Source organism: Protomyctophum parallelum (genome assembly GCF_964188405.1).
Source record: "Protomyctophum parallelum genome assembly, chromosome: 6".
Lineage (NCBI taxonomy): Eukaryota > Metazoa > Chordata > Actinopteri > Myctophiformes > Myctophidae > Protomyctophum > Protomyctophum parallelum.
The window spans coordinates 44,110,846-44,137,660 of record NC_139701.1 but is presented as its reverse complement, the minus strand read 5'-3'; the positions used below and the strand labels follow the sequence as shown (position 1 = coordinate 44,137,660).

The 26,815-nt window shown below is 44.5% G+C and overlaps 1 protein-coding gene across 1 annotated transcript in view; it reads left to right on the top strand.

The window, feature by feature from the left end:
• Nucleotides 1-1,592: 1,592 nt before the first annotated feature.
• map1sa (microtubule-associated protein 1Sa) overlaps nt 1,593-26,815 on the top strand; it is a gene marked incomplete at its 5' end in the record, with an annotated part of 59,805 nt that continues 34,582 nt past the window's right edge. The window contains 8 exons of the mRNA XM_083766773.1: nt 1,593-1,749; nt 4,188-4,289; nt 7,201-7,283; nt 17,480-17,620; nt 19,416-19,526; nt 24,602-24,733; nt 25,543-25,744; nt 26,065-26,263. Of these exons, the coding sequence (XP_083622899.1) occupies nt 1,593-1,749; nt 4,188-4,289; nt 7,201-7,283; nt 17,480-17,620; nt 19,416-19,526; nt 24,602-24,733; nt 25,543-25,744; nt 26,065-26,263 (1,127 nt within the window). The remainder of the gene's footprint in view (nt 1,750-4,187; nt 4,290-7,200; nt 7,284-17,479; nt 17,621-19,415; nt 19,527-24,601; nt 24,734-25,542; nt 25,745-26,064; nt 26,264-26,815) is intronic.

Below are 26,815 nucleotides of genomic sequence, written 5' to 3'. Positions count from 1 at the left end.
GACATTAAGGAAATATTTAGACAGGTACATGGGTATCTTGGTGGTGTAACAAATCTTGTAGACGGGACCCATTGCAAGATGCTCTGTCGTCAACCCTAAGCCGTTCCAGCCTATGAAAATGGGCAGGGGTGAGGTGGGTTCTGGGAGTGAGGCCAAGTAGTAGCCTGACCAGTTTGTTTTGGGAAGTCTGGAGCCTTGTTTTAAGGGCCTTTGAGGTGCTGTGGTATCATGAGGTGCATGCAAAGACACCTTGTACGAGGGCTCCTGTTATGTCAAACTCAAGGCCCGGGGGCCAAATCAGGCCCGTGAATGAATTATCTTTGGCCCGCGGGATGATATTTAATTAGTATTAGAACTGGCCCTCTGGTATATTGCACGGACCACCATAATACTACAAGTCCCACAATGCACTGCGAGTGCATTGTCACACGTGTATCGAGGGCCCGCAAGCGCAAGCATGCGTCTTCTCTTCACTATTGATCAGCAGTGAAAGTATATCACTTGAGGTCAACTTTCAGCTATCCCCCTCCCCGTGTGTTGAAACACAGTCCGGCCCTCGACTTGTACCAATTTCTTTATTTTGGCCCACTGTGTATTTGAGTTTGACATCCCTGGGGTCTTCAAGGTGTTTTTGTTGACCAGTGAGGAGATCATGACGTGCAGTAATGTCATTTGCATATATTAAGAACCGTAAAGGACCTAGGCCTCACTCACACGTAAGACACACGCGAGACACACTTTTGTGGGGGTGGGTGTGTGTGTGTGTGTGTGTGTGTGGGGGGGGTGTGTGTGTCTTCCAACCATGTGACTCCCATTGGAAATGCATTGAGGCAGCTATAACACACAGAAGACACAGGACACAAGTGTGTCTTGCGTACGTGTCTTACATGTGAGTGAGGCCCTAGTATGCTTCCTTGTGGAACGCCGCAGCTCACAGCGAGGGGGGGAGACAGTGTTCCGTTCACCTCCACCATCTGTTCTCTCCACTTCAGGCATGATTGCGTCCTCACTGATGTACTATCAAAACCAATTGCTTTTAGCTTATTAATCAGTATGGGGTGGTTTACGGGTTCAAAAGCCTTTTGGAGGTCCAGCTTGACCGTGAAATAGAGTAAAGTAAAAGTAGGCCTACCTCAAAGTTGTACTTGAGTACATAGCCTACATGAGTAAATGTACTTAGCTTCTTTCCACAATTGCCTGGTTCAGTGCAAATCTACAAGAAAGAAAGAAAAGGAATCTCTGGGAAAGTGAAAGAGTGAAAATAAATTCCATCATAATTAAGAAACAGAGAATATGAATTAATTAATTTCTTAAACATATGCGGCTCACACTGCGAGCTGTTATAGTGAAAGATGCAGTTCACTGGGGGTTGCTATTATAGAAGAAGAAGTGTGCGTGCGTGAGTTTTACTCACGCACGCACGCACACACACACACGCACGCACGCACGCACGCACGCACACACACACACACACACACACACACACACACACACACACACACTTTCCCTTACGTCATAAACCGTCGCCTCCCCAACCCTTTTTCTCGTCTCCGGTTGATGACGTCATCATTTATAGTGTGTGTGAGACCAACATGGCGGCGGCGGCGGCGGAGCAGCAGCATAATAATAACTTTAATAACTTTAAAAACTTTGACGAAAATAAGTTCAGCCTGTTGGTGCTGGTGGGTCAGTTCGACCACCTGACGACTCCAGGGCTGCTGGAACTTGTAGTCCAACAGGTCGACGCGGGTCAGTTTGTTTTTACCGACTTTTTTCATTTGTATTCATTGAGGTTGAACTTGAAGAAAGCCACGGTGAAAAAAAAAAACATAAGAACTACAAGCTCACAACGCGTCGCTGTGAGCTTGTACGTCTGATGTTTTGACGTTTTGTATCTTAAGCTCTAACTGTGTGTGTGTGTGCGCGCGCGCGTGTGTGTGCGTGCGACTCTTATTAGGGTCTGGGACATTTTGTTTCCCTGTCAAAATGTGTTTCCTCTCCAGCGTGTGTGTGACTGTGTGTGTGTGTGTGTGCGCGCGCACACTGTGCTTTGGATATAAAGATGCTCTTTCTCGAATGTATCTAAATCTGTAAATAACTTATTCATGGGGGGGGGGGGGGGGGGGGGGGTGGTGTTGTGTTGTGGCGAGGACATGTTTCCCTGTCTGAATTATGCTTCCTCTCCACTGTAAATGCATGGTGGGTGATAGACCTAGAATGCCTGTGATCATTTAATTATACTTCGTACATTTTTATGGTTAGAGACAGGGTTAGTAATTTCGGAACAATTGGCACATCATGTTTCTCTGTCAAAATGTGTTTCCTCTCCACTGCAAATGCATGATGATGGGTGGTGGTATTTGGTTCCCCTGTCAGAATATGTTCCCCCTCCGGTATAATGAAGCAATATTACACAAGAGGTCTGAGCATTGTCTCTGAGCAGAGAGACAGTGTTTAGCTTCAAAGTGTTCAGTGTTATAAATAAAACAAATGTGGGCAGATTTCAGTGCAGAACCTCAGATTGCATTGTCCATCATTATACAGCCATTAGATGGTCTTTTTTCTCCAGGCCAGGAACCCCTTATCAGAGAGAGAGAGGAAACAGGAACCTCCTTAGCTGGTAGATGAAGCAGGGACCCCTTAGCTGAGAGAGATGAAGCAGGGACCCCCTTAGCTGAGAGAGATTAAGCAGGGACCCCCTTAGCTGAGAGGGAGATAGATGAAGCAGGGACCCCTTAGCTTAGAGCACGGACCCCCTTAGCTGAGAGAGAGAGATGAAGCAGGGACCCCTTAGCTTAGAGAGAGGTATGAAGCAGGGACCCCCTTAGCTGAGAGAGAGAGATGAAGCAGGGACCCCCTGTGCTGAGAGAGAGATGAAGCAGGGACCCCCTTAGCTGAGAGAGAGAGATGAAGCAGGGACCCCCTTAGCTGAGAGAGAGATGAAGCAGGGACCCCCTTAGCTGAGAAAGATTAAGCAGGGACCCCCTTAGCTGAGAGAGAGAGATGAAGCAGGGACCCCTTAGCTTAGAGAGATGTATGAAGCAGGGACCCCCTTAGCTGAGAGAGAGATGAAGCAGGGACCCCCTGTGCTGAGAGAGAGATGAAGCAGGTACCCCCTTAGCTGAGAGAGAGAGATGAAGCAGGGACCCCCTTAGCTGAGAGAGAGATGAAGCAGGGACCCCCTTAGCTGAGAGAGATTAAGCAGGGACCCCCTTAGCTGAGAGAGAGAGATGAAGCAGGGACCCCTTAGCTTAGAGAGAGGTATGAAGCAGGGACCCCCTTAGCTGAGAGAGAGATGAAGCAGGGACCCCCTGTGCTGAGAGAGAGATGAAGCAGGTACCCCCTTAGCTGAGAGAGAGAGATGAAGCAGGGACCCCCTTAGCTGAGAGAGAGATGAAGCAGGGACCCCCTTAGCTGAGAGAGGTATGAAGCAGGTTATTGATTTGATTAATAAAACCCTTTAAACATGTACATTACACTAAATATGTAACACAAGTCGTTATTCGCCAAATGGGAGCATGATTGTAGCCTAATGTGTGACAAAAATAACAGATCTACAAGCTCACAACGTGTTGCAGCGTGCCCTAGGATAGGTGGTGTAGCAAAACATTTGGCGCAAAATGTGTTCTATAATTATAGCATTCTATATTATGTGCTGTATTGTTGCCACACTGTCTGTCTTTGTCTCTTTGAGGCTTTGCACAGTATGAAATTAATTATTGCACTGAAAGATTGTTATATAGGCCTGGAAATCGTGTTCAATAATCTGGAAAAGTTTGAAATGTTGGAGAGAGAGAGAGAGAGAGTTCCCATATCACTGAACAAAATGTGTTCCTTTGAGTTTATATAATACTGTGTGCGTGCCCATATCACTTGGCACTAGCCTCGACGACCATACAGGCGTATGTATGCAAAGGCTTATGTAATTTAGATACTGCATTTTATGTAGACATAGCAGACTCTACAGTGTTTACTCATAGCTTCACTGTCTGTACAGATATTTTACTGTTAGACGGATGTTAGGCTCTTAACTTGCGTACATGATCCTTGATGACTATTTCTATGTATTTGATGTATTACCATGTGGTGTTCTTGCTTACTGTAAATCGCTCTGGATTAAGACTGTGCTAAATGCCTACATTGTAATGTGTGTGTGTGTGTGTGTGTGTGTGCGTGCGTGCGTGCAGGTATAAGGTCGTGGGACATTGACCTCAGTGTGTGTAACTTGGACCACCAGCTCAAACAGTTTGTGTCCAGACACTCTGCTTTCTACTCTGACGAAATACAAGGTATGTTTATTATTATTATTATTATTGTCTTCACCAGGCCGAAGGTATGTTTTGTCCGTGTGTGTGTGCATCCGTCCGTCCGTCTGTGTACAGCTAATCTCCGGCACCGTTAACCCGGTCGATGCCAACCTTTGCACACACACTCCCTGGATGCCAACAACGAACCGATCTGCCCCGAATTTTCCAGAACGGCCTGTTATAGCGCCACCATGCTGCAGCTTTTCACATTTTTGTTTCCACCAGGCATGGGGAGAGAGTATGTTTTGCACTCCGTCTGTGTATGTGTGTGTGTCCGTGTGTGTGTCCGTGTGTGTGTGTCCGTCCGTCTGTGTACAGCTAATCTAATCTCCGGCAAATTTTGCGTGCACACTGTCAATTATCACCCAACGATGAACCTCTTCCCCACATTTTCCAGAATGTCCTGTTATAGCGCCACCAGGAGGCTGACTTTTGAAAAACATTTTTATTTTTATTACTCCTCCAGATTCTGTCCAAAAATCCCACAAATCGTTACACAGTATCTCTATAATCATGTGTTCATGTGTTCATGCAATAGCCTATCTAAAAATCCAAATGGAGTTTTAGATAGGCTATTGCATTATAGATTTTAGTTTTATATCTGTGATCGGCAAAATAATTCAGTGTTTTTAATGGCACCTCTGTCTTTTAAAACTGTGATCATGCTGAAAGTTGAATAAACAAACATAAACAAAAGCCTCAAATCATGAACGCAGCATGCAATTTACGTGAAATATTTCACAGACGTTCCTACTAGGCTGAGGAATATATCCCACCCTCTTGATATTGGCCTGTTATGGCGCCACCAACAGGTGGATTTTTGCTAAACACATTTTTGGAACAAAATGCCTCAAACCATTCAATTGCCATCCAAGGCGTAAGAAGAAATGGCCCGTTTTCACATTGGCCATTTATAGCGCCACCAGGAGGCCACAACCTGACCTGGCCTGGTGGACACCTGTGCCCCGAGGGGCACTTTTTCTAGTTATTATTAGAAAATAGCAGATCTACTGTAGGAGCTCAATGTGCTCGTTAATCGGAAATAGCAGATGAGCGTTGTGAACTTGTAGATCTGCTATTTTCAAAAGTAAAAGCCCAGACCACAGCAGTTGCAACTCCTTGCGACAACACCGTTTTAACCCATTCAGGACGGGACCCCCTTTTGGTGTTTTAAGCATTATGTTATACTTCAGCTGTTGAAAAATAGCAGATCTACAAGCTCTAGCTCTGCTAGATGGCTATTTTAGAAAAATCGTGAACGTGTGAGTGTGACACAAATCTTTGAATATAAATATATTCTTTCAGAGCAGACATTTTGGCTCTAATCTTTGCTTCTGGGGTGTGCCTGGAACAACATATTTTCAGATGGGGGTCCGCAGCAAAATACAGCTAATTCTGGGGGTCCTTGACATGAAAAAGGTTGAGCACCATAAATAGAATTGTCCTCAGGTCTAAATGGGTTTAAAGATGTGTGCCACAATTTTTGTATTTTTCCAGTTTGTCTGGTGTCTTATGAGGTGACGGTACTTCATTAGACACCCTGGAGTCGTTTTTATGTGCAATGATGTCTTCCCTTTGTATTTAGGTTTTCTTCCTGGAGAGTGAACCCTTGACAGTCAAACGTGCCAATGAAAAACACAGTACTATATCACATTATCAGCCCCTCCCCGCTTATCATACAACTACAACTCAGTGGCCTACCAAAGACTGTAAAAATGGGACCCAGTGCCTCCCTGCTTGACACTCAGCATCAAGGGATGGATTGGGGGTAAGTCCCTGCGACATACTAGTGTCATGTCCAGGGGGTGTACTTGTACATCAAGCTGCCTCACGCTACAGGGCCTCATGGCTCGGCAAGGCTACTTACTTACTTACAGCTGTGGGTGTGGCTTAAGTTCAGGTGGATCACCACCCATCACCACCCACCAAGCAAACCAGGCATACTTAATGAATTGGTGGGGGCGCCCACATAAAAACGACATTTTATCAAATACTGTAACCTAGGTACAGTACCCTAGGTACAGTATTTGACAATACGACCTGATGATCATGTTTTAGGGTTTTATGTTTTAGGGCTCAAAATCATGGCACTCCATCTTTAACTCCTTGAGTTGCAAGGAGTTGCATTGGTGTGGTTTGTGCTAAACCCAGTATGTGGTGTGAGTGAAGTAATGGAGCTTTTATTAACACTGTCTTCAGGGTGATGATGTCACTGTCATCTGACTGAGGGAGAGTGCACACACACACACACGCACGCACACAGCCCTGCAGTGCACACTGTACTTTTAAATCAGCAGCTGATCAGGCTCCAGGCTCTTAGTATTTTATTATTGTTGTTATTGTTAAATCGTTACATGATGCTGTAATGCTGCGTTTCCATAGCAACACACTTGACAGGGCCGTCTATTTTCAGCTATTTTTCCAGTTATTATACTGTATAGGCCTATATATTTTTAACTCATTTTTATCCCACAATTTTGTAACCCCATCTATATCGTTTACCTTTTTTAGTTGTATGTCATATACACTAAACACATGCCAACAGACTAGTGCTTTCAGAATGATCAATAGAAGTGCAAATTTGCATAATTATGCAGAGAACCGTTGTTGTTATTGTTAGCATTGCTAACACACACACACACACACACACGCACACGCACACAGGACAGAGGGCTCTTCAGTACAGTGGAGATGTTTTGTATATATGTGTATATATTTTTCAGGAAAGAGGACTCTTCAGTACAGCGGAGACGTTTTGTATATATGTGTATATATTTATCTTAGTATATCTTTGTATATATGTTTCAGGAAAGAGGACTCTTCAGTACAGCGGAGACGTTTTGTATATATGTGTATATATTTATCTTAGTATATCTTTGTATATATATTTTAGGACAGAGGACTCTTCAGTACAGCGGAGATGTTTTGGACACTCATGTGGTGGTGAACCCCACCCCCACCTACGTATGTTCTGAGGTAAGACATTTACTCCCACCCCCTGACCCCACCCTCTTTTTGGGGGGGGGGGGGGGGTACGCGGGAGGCAGTCAAAGTGTTAACAGATGGCACATCCTCTGAGAGGGTTAAAGGTCCAGCCTCCCCCCATGTGGTTAGATCTCACAGACCACTGGGCCGATCTGAACCACTTGCGGCATTTCGTTTTTTTTTTAATCAAATCAGTTTGTGTTCTGATAATGAGGAGGACACATCTGGTGGGGGACCGCCGCTGGCCCGGGGTGGTGTACAGGTTGGCTCAAATGCCGACTACATAATGGACCTTGATATGAACAAGGTTGAAAACCTTTATAGACCGACAGTATTGTTTTGGAATCAATCCTTTGACACAAAGGGAGCCAGCGTAAGCTTGGTTTAAAACCAGTCTCTGCTTCAGGTGACTGATATTGTCCTAATGAATGTTAGACTCATTGAAAACACCCGTCTCTGCTTCTGGCGACTGATGTTGTCCTTCTAATGAATGTTAGACTCATTGAAAACACCCGTCTCTGCTTCTGGCGACTGATGTTGTCCTTCTAATGAATGTTAGACTCATTGAAAACACCCGTCTCTGCTTCTGGCGACTGATGTTGTCCTTCTAATGAATGCTAGACTCATTGAAAACACCCGTGTCTGCTTCTGGCAACTGATGTTGTCCTAATGAATGTTAGACTCGTTGAATACGCATGTCTCTGCTCCTGGAGACTGACATTGTCCTTCTAATGAATATTAAGGCCTATTCATACTTCAGTTTTAGCTGACCACCGAAAACTCCCAACACGATGTCACTGACCGCGGTGATAAGAGACTCACCACTCACCCCAACACATCTATCTGTTTTTACTAAAACTACAACACAATGTCACTGACCGCGGTGATAAGAGACTCACCGCTCACCCCAACACATCTATCTGTTTTTACTAAAACTACAACACAACGTCACTGAGCCGCGGCGATAAGAGACTCACCGCTCAACCCAACACGTGTGTCTGTTTTTACTAACCAAACGGTGGTCACCTTATCACCTAAACCTGGAGTATGCATAGGCCTTCACCACTCACCCCAACACATCTCTCTGTTTTTACTAGCCACCTTATCACCTAGAACTGGAGTACGAACATAGTTAAGCTTTTAACTAGACAAGCCTAGATACAGCGTTTTGTTCCAACTAGTGTCAATTGAATGTTTTGGTACTCAGGTCAGAGTATCGGGGGCCGGTTCCGAGTACCGAGTACTTGAGGGTGGTATCGGCCCGAGTAACCGATACCACTTTCGGTATTGGGACAATTCTAATTTTAACCACTAAAGGCTCATTCATAGTCTGGATTATCGGTGGTGAGGTGACCACCGAACTACAACATGACGTTACGGAGCCGCGATGAAGAGCAAACCACCGCCCCAGCCCTTCTCTCTCTTTTTTACTCGCCACCTCTCAACGTTATTTCAGTGGTAACCTCACAACCGAAAATCCAGACTATGAATGAGCCTTAAAGGGACACCCTTTTTGCAAAAACATATATCACTCATCATTCTTGAGATGAGGGACAAAAGTGGAAAAAACATGTCCCACACATAAGAGCCTTATTTATGTTAAAAATAATTTAATTCATAAAAATAAAAGCACTTGCAAAGTTAAATGTAATACAGTTGTGTATTATTATGCCATTAATTTCATTATAATTGTTTTCATATGCCATCTGAATTAGTTTAGTACCCAAAAAGGCCTGTATTTAGCCTGTCCCCAGCAAATGGTCACAATTTCAAACTGCCAAAAAAGTGTCACAATCACATAAATATACATACTAAATGAAAGTAGATTGTCAACAACATAGCAAACAATATACACAGTTAGTCAGGTCGACAGATTTAGCCTGAAGACTCCTTTTCCAAGTCCTGTTTATTTGTTGCAACAGTGGAGCACCTGGTCTGACAAGCATTCAATTGTTTGATATTTTAAACAAACAATGTTGATATCAATGTGGTCACAGCTTTTACATGTCAACTCCGTCAGGACTAGGGGTGGGTCCCGAACCTTGGGATCAATCCGGTACCGAACCGAACATGCTCGAGTACCGGGTACCCATTACAATAATTCAATTTCGGTTCTCTCTATCGGTTCCTGGGTGACACCCTGCACGCACGCACGCACGCACATAAAACAGCTGATTATAATCAGATCATGCTACTCGGAGAGCCAGCAACAGAATGGACCGTGGTAATCGCTCTTGTCGCTCAAAAGTATGGCTTCACTATAGTAGACAATCAAAGCAGTTAGCGTCCACTGTCCAGATGCCGTGGCCGCGGTGCTCGGCTCGCACACAATACAACAACAAAGTTAACTTCCTGGAGAGAGCCCCCACAGATCTGCCCTTCATGCAACGAACGTTGGTTCTATAAACGGCAGATCGATGAGCGCATGGGGGGTTTTGCAGCCTGGCGCACTGGCACAGCTCCATGCGCGTTGTGGATCTCTCATTTTATGGAACGAACGTACCACCGGTATGCTGTTAGCTTGTTGCTAACGGGACCCTGTTAGCAACAAGTCTCTCTCTCTCTCTCTCAGACGTTCTCTCTAACACGTCTTTCTTTTTCTCTCTCTCTCTCTCTCTCTCTCTCTCTCTCTCTCTCTCTCTCTCTCCCCCTCCCGTTGAAGCACTGCAGTGTTGCACTGTTCTGATTTGATATTACCGGTATATGAAATAGCCTATCATACATTTTATTTATGTTATTATTTGCATCTGAACTTGTCAGTAGCCTAACTGTAGGCCTTTACCACAGTACTGTGGTAGTCTACTGTGGAAGAGGATGTTACACTATTTATTCATTACATGTCTTAAATTGACATTGAGCTTTTTTGTTAAACATTTGACCTCTTTTATATCATTTTGGAACCGAAATAGGGAACCGTTAAGAACCGGAATCGATAAGCAGAACCGGAATCGGTACCGGACTCGAAAAAATCCTAACAATAGGCCTACCCATCCCTAGTCAGGACATTATTATGATCTTTGTTAAGAATTCCAAAGGTTTTGTGTCTGACGGAGTTGACATGTATCTGACGGAGTTGACAAAAGTGTTCCTAAAACAATAAAATGATAAATTGATTAATGGGACGTATTCTAATTTGGCACACAGTTAGAGCATGCCTTAAGGAACATTTTTGGCTATAGGGCCATCACAGATTTGTATCGTGGTGACCATGGCAGCCATTTTCCAAATTTGCCGCCACCTGATGTTATTTTACAATAACTCAAGTTCTACACCACCTAGGATCTTGATTCTGGTGACTAAGGCCTCTTTTAGACGGGGACCATCTCCATATAACACGTCAAAGTCCCGTTGCGTTCTCATTTTTTCTTACCCTTTACACGAGAACGCACACGTTATGATATGATGTGCTATTTTGCTATACTGTCGCTAGGTGGCGATAACGGGCTGCCAAATAGACAGGTCACCCACGTACAAGAAGAAGAAACCTTCACCCAAGCCTGCGCAACACGGCTCTGGGCGCGCCACGGGATGGTATATATTGTATAATACATTAGGCTACATAAACGCTGCTGCCGCGGCTGCCGTCTATCACAAGGCTTTTTATTTACATCATGGTTTTACATTCAACATCGCTGATGAGCATCACTTTGTAGGCGAGGAGGGAGGCTTGTTCAGGAACTCCATTATATCATAATGATATGGCTCTGCATCAATGTAATAAACATATGCGCTGTGAGCCAACGTGAGCCATGATGTCATAAGTTTTGCGGATTCACCGTTTTGCCTGTTTATATGGAGACCATAGGAAACGGTGTTCTGAAAGATTTCCACTCTGGGAGGCAGTTTCACTTCGATGCGTTTTCACCTCCTGAGAACACCGTTCTCGTCTAAATGACAGCGCTAAACGGTACTTTATTTTGCCGTTTTTTATGAACACCATCCTCGTGTAAATAGCACCTAAGACTACATTTTCAAGGATGAGGGATACAGTGGTACATTTTAGATTTTCCCTGTGACCATGGCAGCCATTTTTCAAAATGGCCGCCACCTGCTGTTATTTTACAATAACTCAAGTTCTACACCACCTAGGATCTTGATTCTGGTGACTAATCATACATTTTCAAGGATGTGGGATACATTGGTACTATTTAGATTTGTCCTGTGACCATGGCAGCCATTGTTTTTCAAAATGGCCGCCACCTGCTGTTATTTACAATAACTTAAGTTTTAGACCACCTAGGATCTTGATTCTGGCGACTAATACATTTTAAAAGATGAGGAATACAGTGGTACTATTTAGATTTGTCCTGTGACCATGGCAGCCATTGTTTTTCAAAATGACCACCAACCTGCTGTTATTTTACCAATAACTCAAGTTTTAGACCACCAAGGATCTTGATTCTGGCGACTAATCATTACATTTTCAAGGATGAACTTTCTCTGGGAGGGGTCAGGGCTTATTTCAGGTGCAGGTTGAGTTGCTACTGACAGAACATTAAAAGGACGTGGTTGACTTGTCCCTTTCAGGTACAGACGCACAGTTTGACTTCACTGGCCACTGCAGTGTTTCTCCATCCTTCTCATGAGCTCTGTGTTCTGGGGCTCTGTTATAGTCAACTTACATTGTCTTGGCTGGAGATTGCTTTCCTGCAGGGCCCACCTGGAGGCCCCAACCTCACTTGTTCGGTTGGTGTGATTAGGTGGGGTGGTCTTCCCCAATCAGGATGAAGGGTTTGACCCTTTCAAACGGCAGTCTGTCCAAGTGTCTGTATTTAGTTGTGAGGCTAGATACAGGATCGCTCACCCAGCCCCAGGTGACTTGAGGTGAAGGCTCCTTTGATTTGGTAACATTGCTTTGGTTGACATGATGGGGACACAGAACGACACTGATGCCTTCAGTGTCTGCACATCCTGCCTGATAGTCCTGAAGGCAGATCTTCTGTCTTCAGTCTTTCGATCACTGTTCCAGTGATGTAAATAGGTTTTCAATGTAATGGGTCCCGGGATGCACAGGTGGTCATTCAAATGAGTCCCAAAAAATTCTTATGAGTCCCAAAAGAAATCAGTGGTGCAACTCTGTGTGGGGGTTCGCGGGGTGGGGGGGAGCCACTTGGCCTTTAGTGTGGTCAGCTTTTTGAGGGCACAAGGCCAATTGCCAGGGCATGAAGGCCATCGATTAAAACAATGATTTTAAGATCCCTTAGCTTAAAGGTTAAGGATAATTACATTTTTTTTTTTAATTTAAAGGCGAACATTGGTTCAGAATAGTGCTTCTTAAATAAATAATCACAGCTTTAAATAACAAAATATAAGTAGCTACTGTTGTAAAATATTGTAAACATGTCTGTAACATGGGGTCCCAGTGCAGAGATGAAAATCATAATGAAATGGCCTCTAGGACCCTGTCACCCTAGGCTAATTCATATACATTTAAATTGGGGGTCCTTGAAATTAAAATGGCTGAGGATCACTGGATTAAACTGTGAGTTCATTCACAGAAAATACAATGACAGACAGCCTACATTCATTTTTATATCCCTATGTTTCTGTTCTGCCTTGTTTGTTTTTGTTCTGATATTGTCACAACTGTGATATGTTCCTTGTTTTAAAATTTCTTCTTTTGTTTATACTGTGCAAATTGTTCAGCACCTTCTAACTTTGTTTTGAAAGGTGCTTTATAAATAACATTTATTTTTACTCACTTACATAACTTTTGAATGAGGGCTTGGTTTAGAAAAGCCTATATTTTGTGCTAAAGTAATATATTGAATAACATATAAATGTAGATGTTAAGGCTAGACTGGCATAGCCTATGGCATGGTGGGGCTGCAGTACTGAGGACTATAGAGATAAGTCAAGTGTAAAAAGCATTTTGTACAATTGTGTGCTTATGAACATTTACCACGTTATGTCCGCATTGATACAGAAATTAATGATTATTAAGCAAGCGACGCGTGGTGTGCTCTGGTGCTTGGCTACTATAGCATTTGCCTAGCGACGCTGGCCACGGCTAATACGGACAATTCACTCTGTCAACTAATGTAGCAGACGATAGCGTGGTAAATGGTGGAGGAGTCCTGCAGTCTATGCTGTTGCGTGGTGTTGTTTTGTGAGTTTATATCCATGAAGACGAGTCACGTTGGTCTTAACACACGGGCTCTGTGTGATAATAATCCTGAATCACCGCGCCAGCCGGGCCGAGTGTCAGTGAGTGAGAGCTGTCAGTGCGTGCATGGAGCGGAGGAGGAGGGAGGAGGCAAAATAATCAAACCATGGCAAATGGCAACACAACTACAATACAGACAATACAAGTCTGAGCGAGACGTTTGGGGAAGGTTACCGTAATGACTGGAAAATTGTGCAGAGGAAAAACGGTAAAATGAACTGCTGTGGGCCGCGCTGGTCAGAGTACAGTAGTGCATCCCATGGATGCCGAGGTTGATGGTGTAATGCGTCCCAAAACTGTAAAGTGCGTTTTGGGACGCAAAACGCACCCTAGTTACATCACTGCTGTTCACTGCTCACTCTTTACCTCAAGCAGGTCTTCAAGGTGTTTGCCTTTGCACAGGCTATATGGCCAAGACTCGTGCTTCAACCACTCAGAGAACTCCAACATGGTGTTTGTTGCTCCTGGCCCGCAGAGCATTGTGTGGCGGAATTCAGCTCTCATCTCTGGTGGCAGCTTGTTGAGGAGTCGTGCAACATGTGAGCCGCATCAAAGTTCTGTGTCTCCCTCTGGGCCTAGGGTAGACACTTGCTATTTTCCGTAACACTAATTGGTGGGGCTGTCCAAACTTGTTGTTTAGGTGTCAATCGGGTCTCTGTTGGTGAAGTCGGGTCTAGGTGGTCTAGTAGAAGATGAGTTATTTAGTCAGGGGATATTAATACAATCTGGTAATAAATTCCTTATCAAGAATTTTCTTCACCAATGTGTTAGGAAGGGTGTCTACTAACATATCCCACATTGCTTTCTATTCAACCACCCTAGGGGAACTTTTGACAGCTGCTGAAAGTTGGGGTACCTTCAACAACCTATATAAGGCAAAATGTTCATTATGCTTTAAGTAGCATGTGACATGTCAAACTAGGGAGTTTTCATGATTCTGAATGCATTCCAAGCATTAGCTATGCACGAAGAACACTCCTTGGGCTGAAAACGGCCATAGCCGTCATCACAAAATGAGGTCAGCACATTTGGGCACATTTGGGCAAGTGGATATATGGCTGAATTTAGCCCAAGGGGTTTGACCCCTAGTTTGGCCATAGACTCCCTAGTTTGACCATAGCCACTTGGTATGGTACCCAACTTTTCAGCAAAAATGCCCCTAGGGTGGTTCAATAGAAACCAATGTGGGATATGTTAGTAGACACCTTTATAAACACATTGAAGAATATTCTTGGTAAGAAATGTATTCACAGATTTTACATTATTCTGATAATATTCCCTGACTAAATTGGTAAAATAATAGCAGGTCCACCATTTTTTTAAATGGCTGCCAATGTCACAGGATAAATCTAAATAGTACAACTGTATTCCTCCTCCTTGAAAATGTAGGATTAGTCACCAGAATCAAGATCATAGGTGGTGTAGAACTTGAGTTATTGGGAAATAACAGAAAGTTGGCGGACATTTTGAAAAATGTCTACCATGGTCACAGGACAAATCTAAATAGTACCAATGTATCCCACATCCTTGAAAATGTATGATTAGTCACCAGAATCAAGATCCTAGGTGGTGTAGAACTTGAGTTATTGTAAAATAACAGCAGGTGGCGGCCATTTTGGAAATGGCTGCCATGGTCATAGGGCCAATATAAATAGTACCACTGTATTCCTCATCCTTGAAAATGTGGGATTAGTCACCAGAATCAAGATCCTAGGTGGTCTAGAACCTAAATCAGTTCAACTTGTCAACTCCGTCAGATATTCGTCAACTCCGTCAGACGTTGGTCCCGTGATGTTTTTGTTAATTTCCAAAGAAATAGACGATTCGATTTCAAATCCTTTGTGCTTATGTATTGAAACACCAACTGAAATGATACGTAATGATGATTGTGTTTAACGGTGCCGGAGATTAGCTGCTCACGGACACACACACGGCCAGACGGACACACGGACGGACGGACGGAGTGCAAAACATACTCTCCCCCCATGCCTTCGGCCTGGTGGAGACAATAAAGGTTGAAATGACGGATTTGAGAAATTGGATATTTCATAATAGTGTGATATTGGAACAAAACAATATTAAAATAATTGTATTACTTAACTTGATTACTGAAAGCCATTATAAGATAACTGAGGACTTTATATTATTGTTGAAATTATCAAATTAAAATAAAAGGGATTTTAGTGTGTCTGACGGAGTTGACATGAATCAGTTATGAAGTGCATAAATGTCCCATTTTAGAAAGAAATGTTATGCGAAAAACCTGTTCCTTCTCAAGATTGGTAGTTGAGACCTGTGTCTACAAATACATCTGTCTTAAAAATAAAAAAATCTGATTTGAAAAAAGTTTTGTTCCTTATCTCAAGAATGGGTGATATGTTAATGACGTTTAGAAGATCTAAAACACTTTCCTGGGGGTCTTTATGTGTGTAATTTGTGGTTTTAGATATTTTAGATTTTAGCAGTGAGCCCAGTGTCTGTGATGTTATGGATACTGGGCTCACTTACTTCCTGGACTACATCCCCCTATACACTGACACGAAAACGCGTATTCTGGGCGGAGTCACCACCCCCAGGGTAAGTTGTGATTTGCTCTCGTTCACTGCAATGCAATTTGCGGCATTTCCAAAACAATATTGCGCAGAGTAGCGATTATCAAACGTATTTGCAATGCCATACGTTGAAAGATCTGTGTACAAGGCACGTTAACTCCGCAAGTTAGATATTATCGGCATAGATGTTTGTCCGTATGTGATTAAGGATTGGAAAAAGTTGCATTGGCAGCCATAGAAAATTCTGCCCAGGGTAAAAAACCGGATGTGACGTTTTTGGGCGTTCCTGTCTTGTTTCGTGTCAGTGTATCCACAAGGAGGAGCAGTGCTCAAAGCTGTATGGGAATTGTAGTCCAGTGGAAGTGAGCCCAGTGTCCATGGCATCAGAGACACTGGGCTCACTGCTAAAATCTAAAATATCTAAAACCACATATTACACACATAAAGACCCCCAGGAAAGTGTTCTAAATCTTCTAAACGTCATTAACATATATATTTTTGCAAGAAGGGTGAAGTGGCCCTTTAACACAACACATGTCGTGTTTTTACTGGTGGTCGTCGCCTTATCACCTGAAAAGTGGTTCATGAATAGGCCTTTTTAGTCAGGGCGATGGGTTCCAACGAACACACTGACCTCTCTCAGTCCGTCGGTGAGCTGAGTTGAATCAAAGCTCTTTTCACCAGAGGTTAATTCGTCGCATCGCCCTGCTCATTCCTGACCTCCCACAATGCACTGCTTTTTGGTTCTGTGAGGATTCAGGAACCCTCCCGACCGCTTCGAAAACAGCAGCTCGACGGTGCGACGTGTTGTGGGGCTTGTAGAGCTGCTGTTTACGGAGTTGCGTGCGACACGTTAAAGCTGGATCTATTTCAGGCATTTAAGCGTGGTTTGTACTTGGGTGAGCTTTATTGGTGTGCGTGTGTGTGTCCGTGTGTGTGCCTGTGTGAGTTTGTCTGTGTGTGTGCGAGTTTGTCCGTGTGTGTGTTTTATTCCTTGGCATTAACGTGCTTATGTCGAGCTTATGTCTCCGGCGTGACCCCCTGGGAACCCCCACACGGTAATTATCATTTCTCAACCATTTCGGATGCGGGGTGGCTCACCGGAACTGGGCCGACACCCTGGCTGCGTTCCTGGGGTTCTGGATGTTCCGGGGACCCGCCAGGGACCCACTCGGGGACCCCTACACGGTAACTCTGTCATTTCTCGTGCGTTTCGGACATGGGACGGCTCGCCGGAACCGGGCTGGCACCCATGCCGCGTTCCTATGGGTCTGGAACGTCCGGGGACCCCCACACAGAGTTGCACCACTCACTTCACTTCACTTCTGCCCTTAATTGACGCCCACAGTAGAGCGGGAGAGAGAGAGAAAGATGCAGCAAAGGATTTGCTCAGACATCAGAGCCTTAATATAAACAATTTATTCCATGATGTGGACATTAAACGGTCGACGCCTCCTCTTCCCCCATAGGTCCATCGTCTCATCGCCGGCGCGTCTCGTCACAAACTCTTGCTGCTGGTTGGTCAGTGTGTGGAAGGTGGCGGGGACATCGTGCTGCAGAATGGCAGCTTTTCGCTCTGCGATTTCGTCCAGATCTTCGCCGACGCCGAGGTGAGTCGAGAGGACGTGCTGTAACATCATCATGTTGCTCATCAGATATCTCCATATATGGTCATATGAGACAGACAGACAGACAGACCTATTTTCTGGTTCTGGAAAACCACAATTTACAATTTGGGCATTTAGCAGAACAAGCAAGAACAAAAAGCTTTTTTTTTAAATCCGAAGAACGACTGACATAGAAACATAGCTTTTTCAGAAAACTGTCAGGATGTAGAAGACATTTTTAGAAAAAGCACCTAAAAAGCATTTATCATGAAACATGCGTAAGCCAAGAAAGTAATAGTGGAATATCTATATAATGAAACTATACATATAAACTATACATATACATATGTACATGCAATGCAATTCTAGTGCTGTCTACATAACATGCTATAAGTCTGTATCAAATGCTATGTAAGTATACAGAAATGCTATCTAAGGGGTTGGGGTAAGTGGCTAAGTGCTATGGGCCATGATGGAGTCTGACGTTTTGGAGCCAGAAGGGAGAAGAGTTTGGGACGTGTGGAGCGTTGTCCTGGCGTTTTTAGTGAGGGTACTTCCAGCTTCCCTGCGTTGACTGATCTGAGTGTGGGGGTTTGTAGGGTTCAATCATACTTGCAAGATATGGGGGAGCCATACCTTTGGTTGCTTTGAATGCCAGCATCAGAGTTTTGTATTCTGTGCGGCACTTGCCCTAGCCTCGACGACCTCATGCAAAGGCTCAACTTATATCATTTAGATAGCATTTTATGTAGACGACACTGTACCATGTATACTCGTATCAATGAATCAATCAATAGTCAAAGATATTCATTCCACTGTTGCTTACAACTCTTGGTGACTATTGCTTATGTATTTGATGTATTACCATGTGTTGTTCTTGCTTACTGTAACTCTGGATTAAAGGACCACTTCACCACTTTTCAACCTATCTTCATATGATAGGTCCTCACTAATAATCATGAAAAAAATGGCGCAATTTGTTTTCTACTCGGTCTGTAGGAGGGCTGTGGGCAGTTTAGAAACCGTCCTCCAGTGACATCATCAATGGGGAATACAAGCCAATAGAAACTGCAGGCTTTCTAGTCCTGAAAAGTTGCAATGCGAAAATGGAAGCCATCGTTCTCACGATAATAAAAATCTAAACATTTTTGTAAAAAAAAAATCTTGTTTAAACATAAATCTGCCTAATGATAATTTCACTGGAGGACGGTTTCTAAACTACCCACAGCTCTCCTATGAGACACAGACTGAGTAGCAAAAAAATAAATAAAAAGAATATCATGATTATTAGTGAGGACCTATTATATGAAGATAGGTTGAAAAGTGGTGAAGTGGTCCTTTAAGAGTGTCTCAGTCTGCTAAATGCTTACATTGTAAATTGTAATTAAATGTTAAATCAACACTGACATTGGCTTCCTACACACCAAGACATTTGTGACCAGATTTGACTGAGAGCTTTCCATCGTGCAGCCTCCAGCTTTTCACCAGAGAAAAACTGACTTTATTTATTTTTTATCCAAAATGAGTTAATTGCACAGCAGGCAGACTCTTCACATATTAAATTAGAGCATGTCTGAAATAAATGTCAGAGCTAAAATCGTAAATTGAAATGTAAATATGACATAAATGCTTAAACGTGTAGCTAGGTGTAATGTTAGAGTCCACAAAAGTGAACCTTTCAAGCCTATTTACTCTTTACTTTTTTTCAAAGAATATGTCACATATGTTGGTAAAACCCAATCCAAGCCAGGAACGTCAGGTTACGTTTTAAGCACTATAACCCCCCTGTGCCACCCAGATTGGAAATCTGCTGGGGTCATGTGACCCGTCGTTAAAAGGCATCCTGACGGTCAGCTGTCCCGACGCTGGTCTGTGGAGGAACTCTGAGCTGGCCAAACACAACCTGCAGGTAAGACTACAAATACCACAATACCACTTGCAGAACTACAAACATGGCCTTCATGTAAAGCGACTTTGGGTACCCAGAAAAGTGCTATATAAATCATATATTTTATTATTATTATTATTAATGTAGGACTACAAATCCAACCTGTAGGACTACAAACATGGCTTACAAGTAGGACTACAAATACAACCTGTATAACTACAAACATGGCCTACAGGTAGGACAACAAACCGAGGGCCCAGCAACCTCATGGGCATCCTCCCCAGTGGAGATATAATCCATCTGGTGCTTGGTCTGCCCCGGGGTCTCCTCCCAGTGGAGATATAATCCATCTGGTGCTTGGTCTGTCCCGGGGTCTCCTCCCAGTGGAGATATAATCCATCTGGTGCTTGGTCTGCCCCGGGGTCTCCTCCCAGTGGAGATATAATCCATCTGGTGCTTGGTCTGCCCCGGGGTCTCCTCCCAGTGGAGATATAATCCATCTGGTCCTTGGTCTGCCCCGGGGTCTTCTCCTAGTTGAGATATAATCCATCTGGTCCTTGGTCTGCCCCGGGGTCTCCTCCCCAGTGGAGATATAATCCATCTGGTGCTTGGTCTGCCCCGGGGTCTCCTCCCAGTGGAGATATAATCCATCTGGTCCTTGGTCTGCCCCGGGGTCTTCTCCTAGTTGAGATATAATCCATCTGGTCCTTGGTCTGCCCCGGGGTCTCCTCCCCAGTGGAGATATAATCCATCTGGTCCTTGGTCTCCTCCCAGTGGGACGTGCCTCGAGGACTCGCCTGGCTTGTCCAGCCTCATAGCATGGGGTCAATCAGGCCAATCAGTGACTGCGTTTCAACGGCTCTCCGTACAACTGTGAAAAGCAGCCTCTTGTTCATGTGTATGGCAACGTAACATTCATGCTTGCAGTACTTTCAAAACAACAATGGCTGCCTTCGGCGCAACAAGTTTAAAAGTTTCCACAGAAGCGATAAGTACAGCAGTTATTTCAGATCTAGACTCTGACATAAATCCCACATATCTCGCTCACGTAGAAAGTAGAAACTAAACGGACCTTGTTGTTTTTAGCGTGGCATCTTTCATGCATGAGTTGCAGACTAGCGCACTGTGCGGTGACGTCAGCTTTTTGTTACGCTGATTGGCTAGATGGGTGGCAGGCATCCTTTGGTTAGACATAGCATTGTTTAGAGATAAGGTTGGTGTAGGGGGGTGCATTAAGTCGACCGGAATAAGGTTGGTGAGGGGTGCGTTAACACGACCGGATTAAGGTTGGTGAGGGGTGCGTTAACACGACCGGATTAAGGTTGGTGAGGGGTTGTGTTAAAGGCCTATTCATAGTCTGGATTTTCGGTGGTGAGGTGACCACCGCTCCGGTGGTGAGCTGACCACCGGAGCTGAAATAACGTTGAGCGGTGGTGAGTAAAAACAGAGAGAAGGGCTGGAGCGGTGGCTTGCTCTTCACCGCAGCTCGTGACGTCATGTTGTAGTTCGGTGGTCACCCCACCACCGAAAATCCATACTATGTATGTATGAGCCTTTAGACGACCGGATTAAGATTGGTGAGGGGTGCGTTAACACGACCGGATTAAGGTTGGTGAGGGGTGCCTTAAAACGACCGGATTAAGGTTGGTGAGGAGTGCCTTAAAACAACCGGATTAAGGTTGGTGAGGGGTGCGTAAAAACAAATGGATTAAGGTTGGTGAGGGGTGCCTTAAAACAACCGGATTAAGGTTGGTGAGGGGTGCGTAAAAACAAATGGATTAAGGTTGGTGAGGGGTGCGTAAAAACAAATGGATTAAGGTTGGTGAGGGGTGCGTTAAGACGACCGGTTTAAGGTTGGTGAGAGGTGCAATAAGACGACCGGATTAAGGTTGGTGAGGGGATGTTAAAACGACCGGATTAAGGTTAGTGAGGGGTGCATTAAAACGACCGGATTAAGGTTAGTGAGAGGTGCATTAAAACGACCGGATTAAGGTTAGTGAGGGGTGCGTTAAAACGACCGGATTAAGGTTAGTGAGGGGTGCATTAAAACGACCAGATTAAGGTTAGTGAGGGGTGCATTAAAACGACCAGATTAAGGTTAGTGAGGGGTGCATTAAAACGACCAGATTAAGGTTAGTGAGGGGTGCATTAAAACGACCAGATTAAGGTTAGTGAGGGGTGCATTAAAACGACCAGATTAAGGTTAGTGAGGGGTGCATTAAAACGACCAGATTAAGGTTAGTGAGGGGTGCATTGAAACGACCGGATTAAGGTTAGTGAGAGGTGCATTAAAACGACCGGATTTCGTTCCTACCATGGATCCTATATGTGATCGTTGCAATCAAGATCAGGCTACCCTTGCGCATGCTTTTTGGTTTTGTCCAAAGTTACATACATTTTGGCAATCAATATTTAAAACATTTTCAGATGTATTAGAAGTGCCCATAGAACCCTCTGCCACTGTTGCAGTGTTTGGAGTTATTTCCCAAGATCTACATCTTAGCCGGCAAAACAAGAATATGATAGCCTTTGCATCTCTTTTGGCTAGGCGGCAAATACTATTTAAATGGAAGGAGAAAATACCACCAACCTTTAAATCTTGGGTTAATGATGTTTTACATCATCTGACATTGGAGAAGATTCGCTACTCCACAAGAGGGTACGCCGGTGCTTTAAAATTTTACACCATTTGGCAACCTTTTTTGACACACATTGAGAGGATGAACGCGGCTGACATCAACAATCCTTAACTTATTATACTGACCCTACTGTAATTAATTTTTATTTTTATTATTATTGTCTTTATTTATTTTTATTTTTATACATAATTTTTTTTTTTTTTTAAGATATTTTTTTGCGGCTTACGCCTTTATTGATTTTTTTAAGGGACAGACAGTAGGCTGACAGGAAACGGGAGAGAGATGGGGGGATGACATGCGGTAAAGGCCGTGTCGGGTCCGGGAGTCGAACCCGCGGCACACCGCGACTGGATCACCAGTCCGGTGCCCAGACCGTTACGCTACGGCCTGGGCCTATTTTTATACATAATTTGTTTGCATACTTCTATTAGTCTTCTATTATGTCTATGTATATTTGTATGTGCCTTTTATTTCATATGGTGCAAGCACTCTGGGGGAGGGGAGGGAAAAAAGGGGGAAAAAATGTTCGAAAAATGTTGTATAATATTTTCGTGTGAACATTAATAAAAAAACTTTGATCAAAAAAAAAAACGACCGGATTAAGGTTAGTGAGGGGTGCATTAAAACGACCGGATTAAGGTTGGTGAGGGGTGCATTAAAACGACCGGATTAAGGTTAGTGAGGGGTGCATTAAAACGACCGGATTAAGGTTGGTGAGGGGTGCGTTAAAACGACCGGATTAAGGTTGGTGAGGGGTGCGTTAAAACGACCGGATTAAGGTTGGTGAGGGGTGCGTTAAAACGACCGGATTAAGGTTAGTGAGGGGTGCGTTAACACGACCGGATTAAGGTTGGTGAGGGGTGCGATAAAACGACTGGATTAAGGTTGTTGAGGGGTGAGTTAAAACGACCGGATTAAGGTTGGTGAGGGGTGCATTAAGACGACCGGATTAAGGTTGGTGAGGGGTGCATTAAAACGACCGGATTAAGGTTAGTGAGGGGTGCGTTAACACGACCGGATTAAGGTTGGTGAGGGGTGCGATAAAACGACTGGATTAAGGTTGTTGAGGGGTGAGTTAAAACGACCGGATTAAGGTTGGTGAGGGGTGCGTTAAGACGACCGGTTTAAGCTTGGTGAGGGGTGCATTAAGACGACCGGATTAAGGTTGGTGAGGGGATGTTAAAACGACCGGATTAAGGTTGGTGAGGGGTGCGATAAAACGGCCGGATTAAGGTTGGTGAGGGGATGTTAAAACGACCGGATTAAGGTTGGTGAGGGGTGCGATAAAACGACCGGATTAAGGTTGGTGAGGGGTGCGATAAAACGACCGGATTAAGGTTGGTGAGGGGTGCGATAAAACGACCGGATTAAGGTTGGTGAGGGGTGCGATAAAACGACCAGATTAACGCACCCCTTAGGTGAGGGGTGTGTTAAGGGTTGGGAGAGGGTTAAGGTTAGGTTTAGGTGTGCTGCCCCGTGGGAGGTTAGACATAGGTTGTAGGACTAATGACTGGTCCAACCAACGACTATTCTGAACTAAGTACTGATGGGTCTGTCTGTCAAGGCCCACGAACTCTAGACTCGTATGCGGGGAGAAAGCTTCAGTGACTCCACGCTATGAGGCTGACCAAACCAGGCTACTCGAGGGCCTCCCCTAGGGAGACGCTCGAGAGGCATCCTAACCAGATGGCCCCACCAACATAAACTGGATCCTTTCCAGGAGAAGGAGCAGCGACTCTACTCCGATTCTCTCTCAAGGGAGATGCCAGCCACTCACTCTTTCTTTCTTGTCTTTCATGACTATCCGAGATGTATGATCTAAATATTTTTTAATAGAGATCATAGACATCCGTATCAACCCCCCTGCAGTGCTGCCAGATATCGAGGGTTAAAATAATACGATATACATCATCTCATTCCGGCCAATCACAATTTGCGTCCTCAGTTTTGTCTTCAATGTTTGTGTTTACACATTTTTGTCTTCAATGTTTGTGTTTACACGGACCCTCAAAGCTGGACATAGGAGGGGATAGCGGCCCTCAATAATATTTATATTTAACCCATTCTGGGCGGGAACCCCTTTTGGTGTTTTAAGCATTACTTTATACTTTAGCTATTTTTGAAAGAAAATTGTGAAAATGTGGCGCAAAACTTTCATGGCGAACGTCTTGAACTCAAAGCCTTGCCTCTGTGCGGTCCCTGGAACAACATATTTTCAGATGGGGGTCGGCGGCCAGTTACATATATTTTTGGGGGTCCTTGACATGAACATGTTTGAGAACGACCGACATCGAAATATGGGTTTTTCAGAAAACTTTGTAGAATCGTCCTCGGGGTCTAAATGGGTTAAACTTCCACAGGATTTCATACAGATCTGTAAAAAAAGAAAAAGTAAAAAAAACATACAGTGTATATAGTATAGATAATGTTATAATATTGTATTTTAACTTCCCACAGGGCTTCATAGACATCCGCGTCAACCCCCCCGCGGCGCTCGGGGAGATGGAGGGCCTCCGGGAGTTCACGGAGTACCTCAGCGAGTCCCTGGAGCCCGAGTCTCCCTTCTCGCTGCTGGCCCCGCCCTCCCAGGTGGGCTTCCTTTATTTTTTATTTTTTTTATTTTTACTAATATCTTTTATCCCACGATTTTGTAACTCATTTTTCACCCCTGTGTCAATCATCTAATGTGATCCTGGGCTCTACACACCAGTGGTGTGCACAGATAGACACTAGGGGGTGTTCTTTTCTTACTTTTTAGTGTGTGGACCATGGTGACATTGATCACATCTTGATAAAAAACGCTTCTACTATATTATTTAGGCCCCCACAATCTAAAGCTATGTTTCTATGTCAGTGGTTCTTCGATAAAAAAAAAAAATAGCAGACCTACAAGCTCGTAGCGCGCCACTCGGTGGCGCGATATGAGCTTGTAGACCTGCTATTTTTCAATAGCTAAAGCACCAAAATGGGTTCCCGCCCCAAAATGCGCAGCACAAGGTGCTCTTTTTTTCACTTGAGCACCTGCCCCTCTAAATGTCTGTGCACGCCACTGCTACACACCCTCCACCAACCTAGTCCCCGTATATGGGGGACAAGGGGAGAGCAACGGACTTGAACTCAAGCTTCCTTCATGCCTGAGTGTCCAAGTTGCTCCTTTACACCTGACAGGGGGGAGTTTCCCTGGTTGGACGTAGCGCGTGGAAGGAACACGTTATTCCAACCAGTTCCTTTCCCCTCCAGCAGGGGGGAGTTTCCCTGGTTGGACGTAGCGCGTGGAAGGAACACGTTATTCCAACCAGTTCCTTTCCCCTCCAGCAGGGGGGAGTTTCCCTGGTTGGACGTAGCGCGTGGAAGGAACACGTTATTCCAACCAGTTCCTTTTCCCCCTCCATCACCAGGTGGGCTTCCTGAAGATGCTGCGCCCGTGCTGCTACGTGTTCCCCGGCGGCCGCGGCGACTCGGCCTTCTTCGCCGTGAGCGGCTTCAACGTGCTGGTGAACGGCGGCTCGGAGCCGCGCGCGGCCTTCTGGAAGCTGGTGCGCCACCTGGACCGCGTCGACGCCCTCCTGGTCACGCACCTGGGGACCGACAACCTGCCAGGTATATATAGGTCGCTGTGACCCCCGATAGACCTAGTGTTGTTTTTTTTGGGCAGCACATTTTAGTCAGTCTACAGTTGATTTAGTCGACTAAAATGTATTTTGGCGGGCCTTGATGCCGTCGTGATGACTGATTTTACAATTGCTGAAAATAGCCGATCTACAAGCTCACAACGCGTTGCAGCGCGTCGCAAAGCATTTTCGGGGATCCCCAGCCAAAGACGTTGAGAAGTGAACCCCTGTATTATAAGTCGTTCTGGTTTCAGAGCGTCTGATAAAATGCCTACACTGTAAAAAATTAAGTTAATTGCCGACCAATAGGAGTCAACAGCCTCCTGGTGAGGAAGGCGGCCGAACAGGAAGAGGAGGAGTTTCAGTCGGCGGGACGGGGCGTGTCTTCTCAGAGCAATTTGGCTGAAGCTGATTGGCTGAAGAACCTCATCTCTCCGGACCTGGGCGTGGTCTTCCTCAACGCTCCCGATAGGCTGAAGAGCCTCGCTCCGGACCCCGCCCACATGAGGTCAGTGCACTTGACTCCTCCCCCCCTCCTCTAGATCGTGGGCCGGTCAATCTAAGGTTTGACCCAAAGGAAATTGCTATAGTAATCGTTCAAGGTTTTTGCAAAATAGCAGATCTACAAGCTCATACGCGCTACAAGCTTGTAGATCTGCTTTTTTTTTTTTTATCGTGAAAATGTGGTGCAAATCTTTGAATATATATTCTTTCACAGCTAACGTCGTTTTTAACTCAAATCTTTGCTTCTGGGGGGAAAGGGGGGTGGGGGATCCCTGGAACTAAATGTTTTCAGATGGGGGTCGGCGGCCAAATACAGATAATTCTGGGGGTCCTTGACATGAAATAGTTTGAAAACCACTTCTATAGAAAAGCAGGTTTTTCAGGAAACTGTCAGGATTTATTGTCAGCTGTCAGCATTTGTAGAATCGTTCTCGTGTCTAAATGGGTTAAAATAGAGTGTTAAATCAATAGTGGATCGTGGTAAATTCATGGGGTGAACGTCGGGGTACCATTAAAAACCTATATAAGGCAAATAATAATAATTTAATTATGCTTT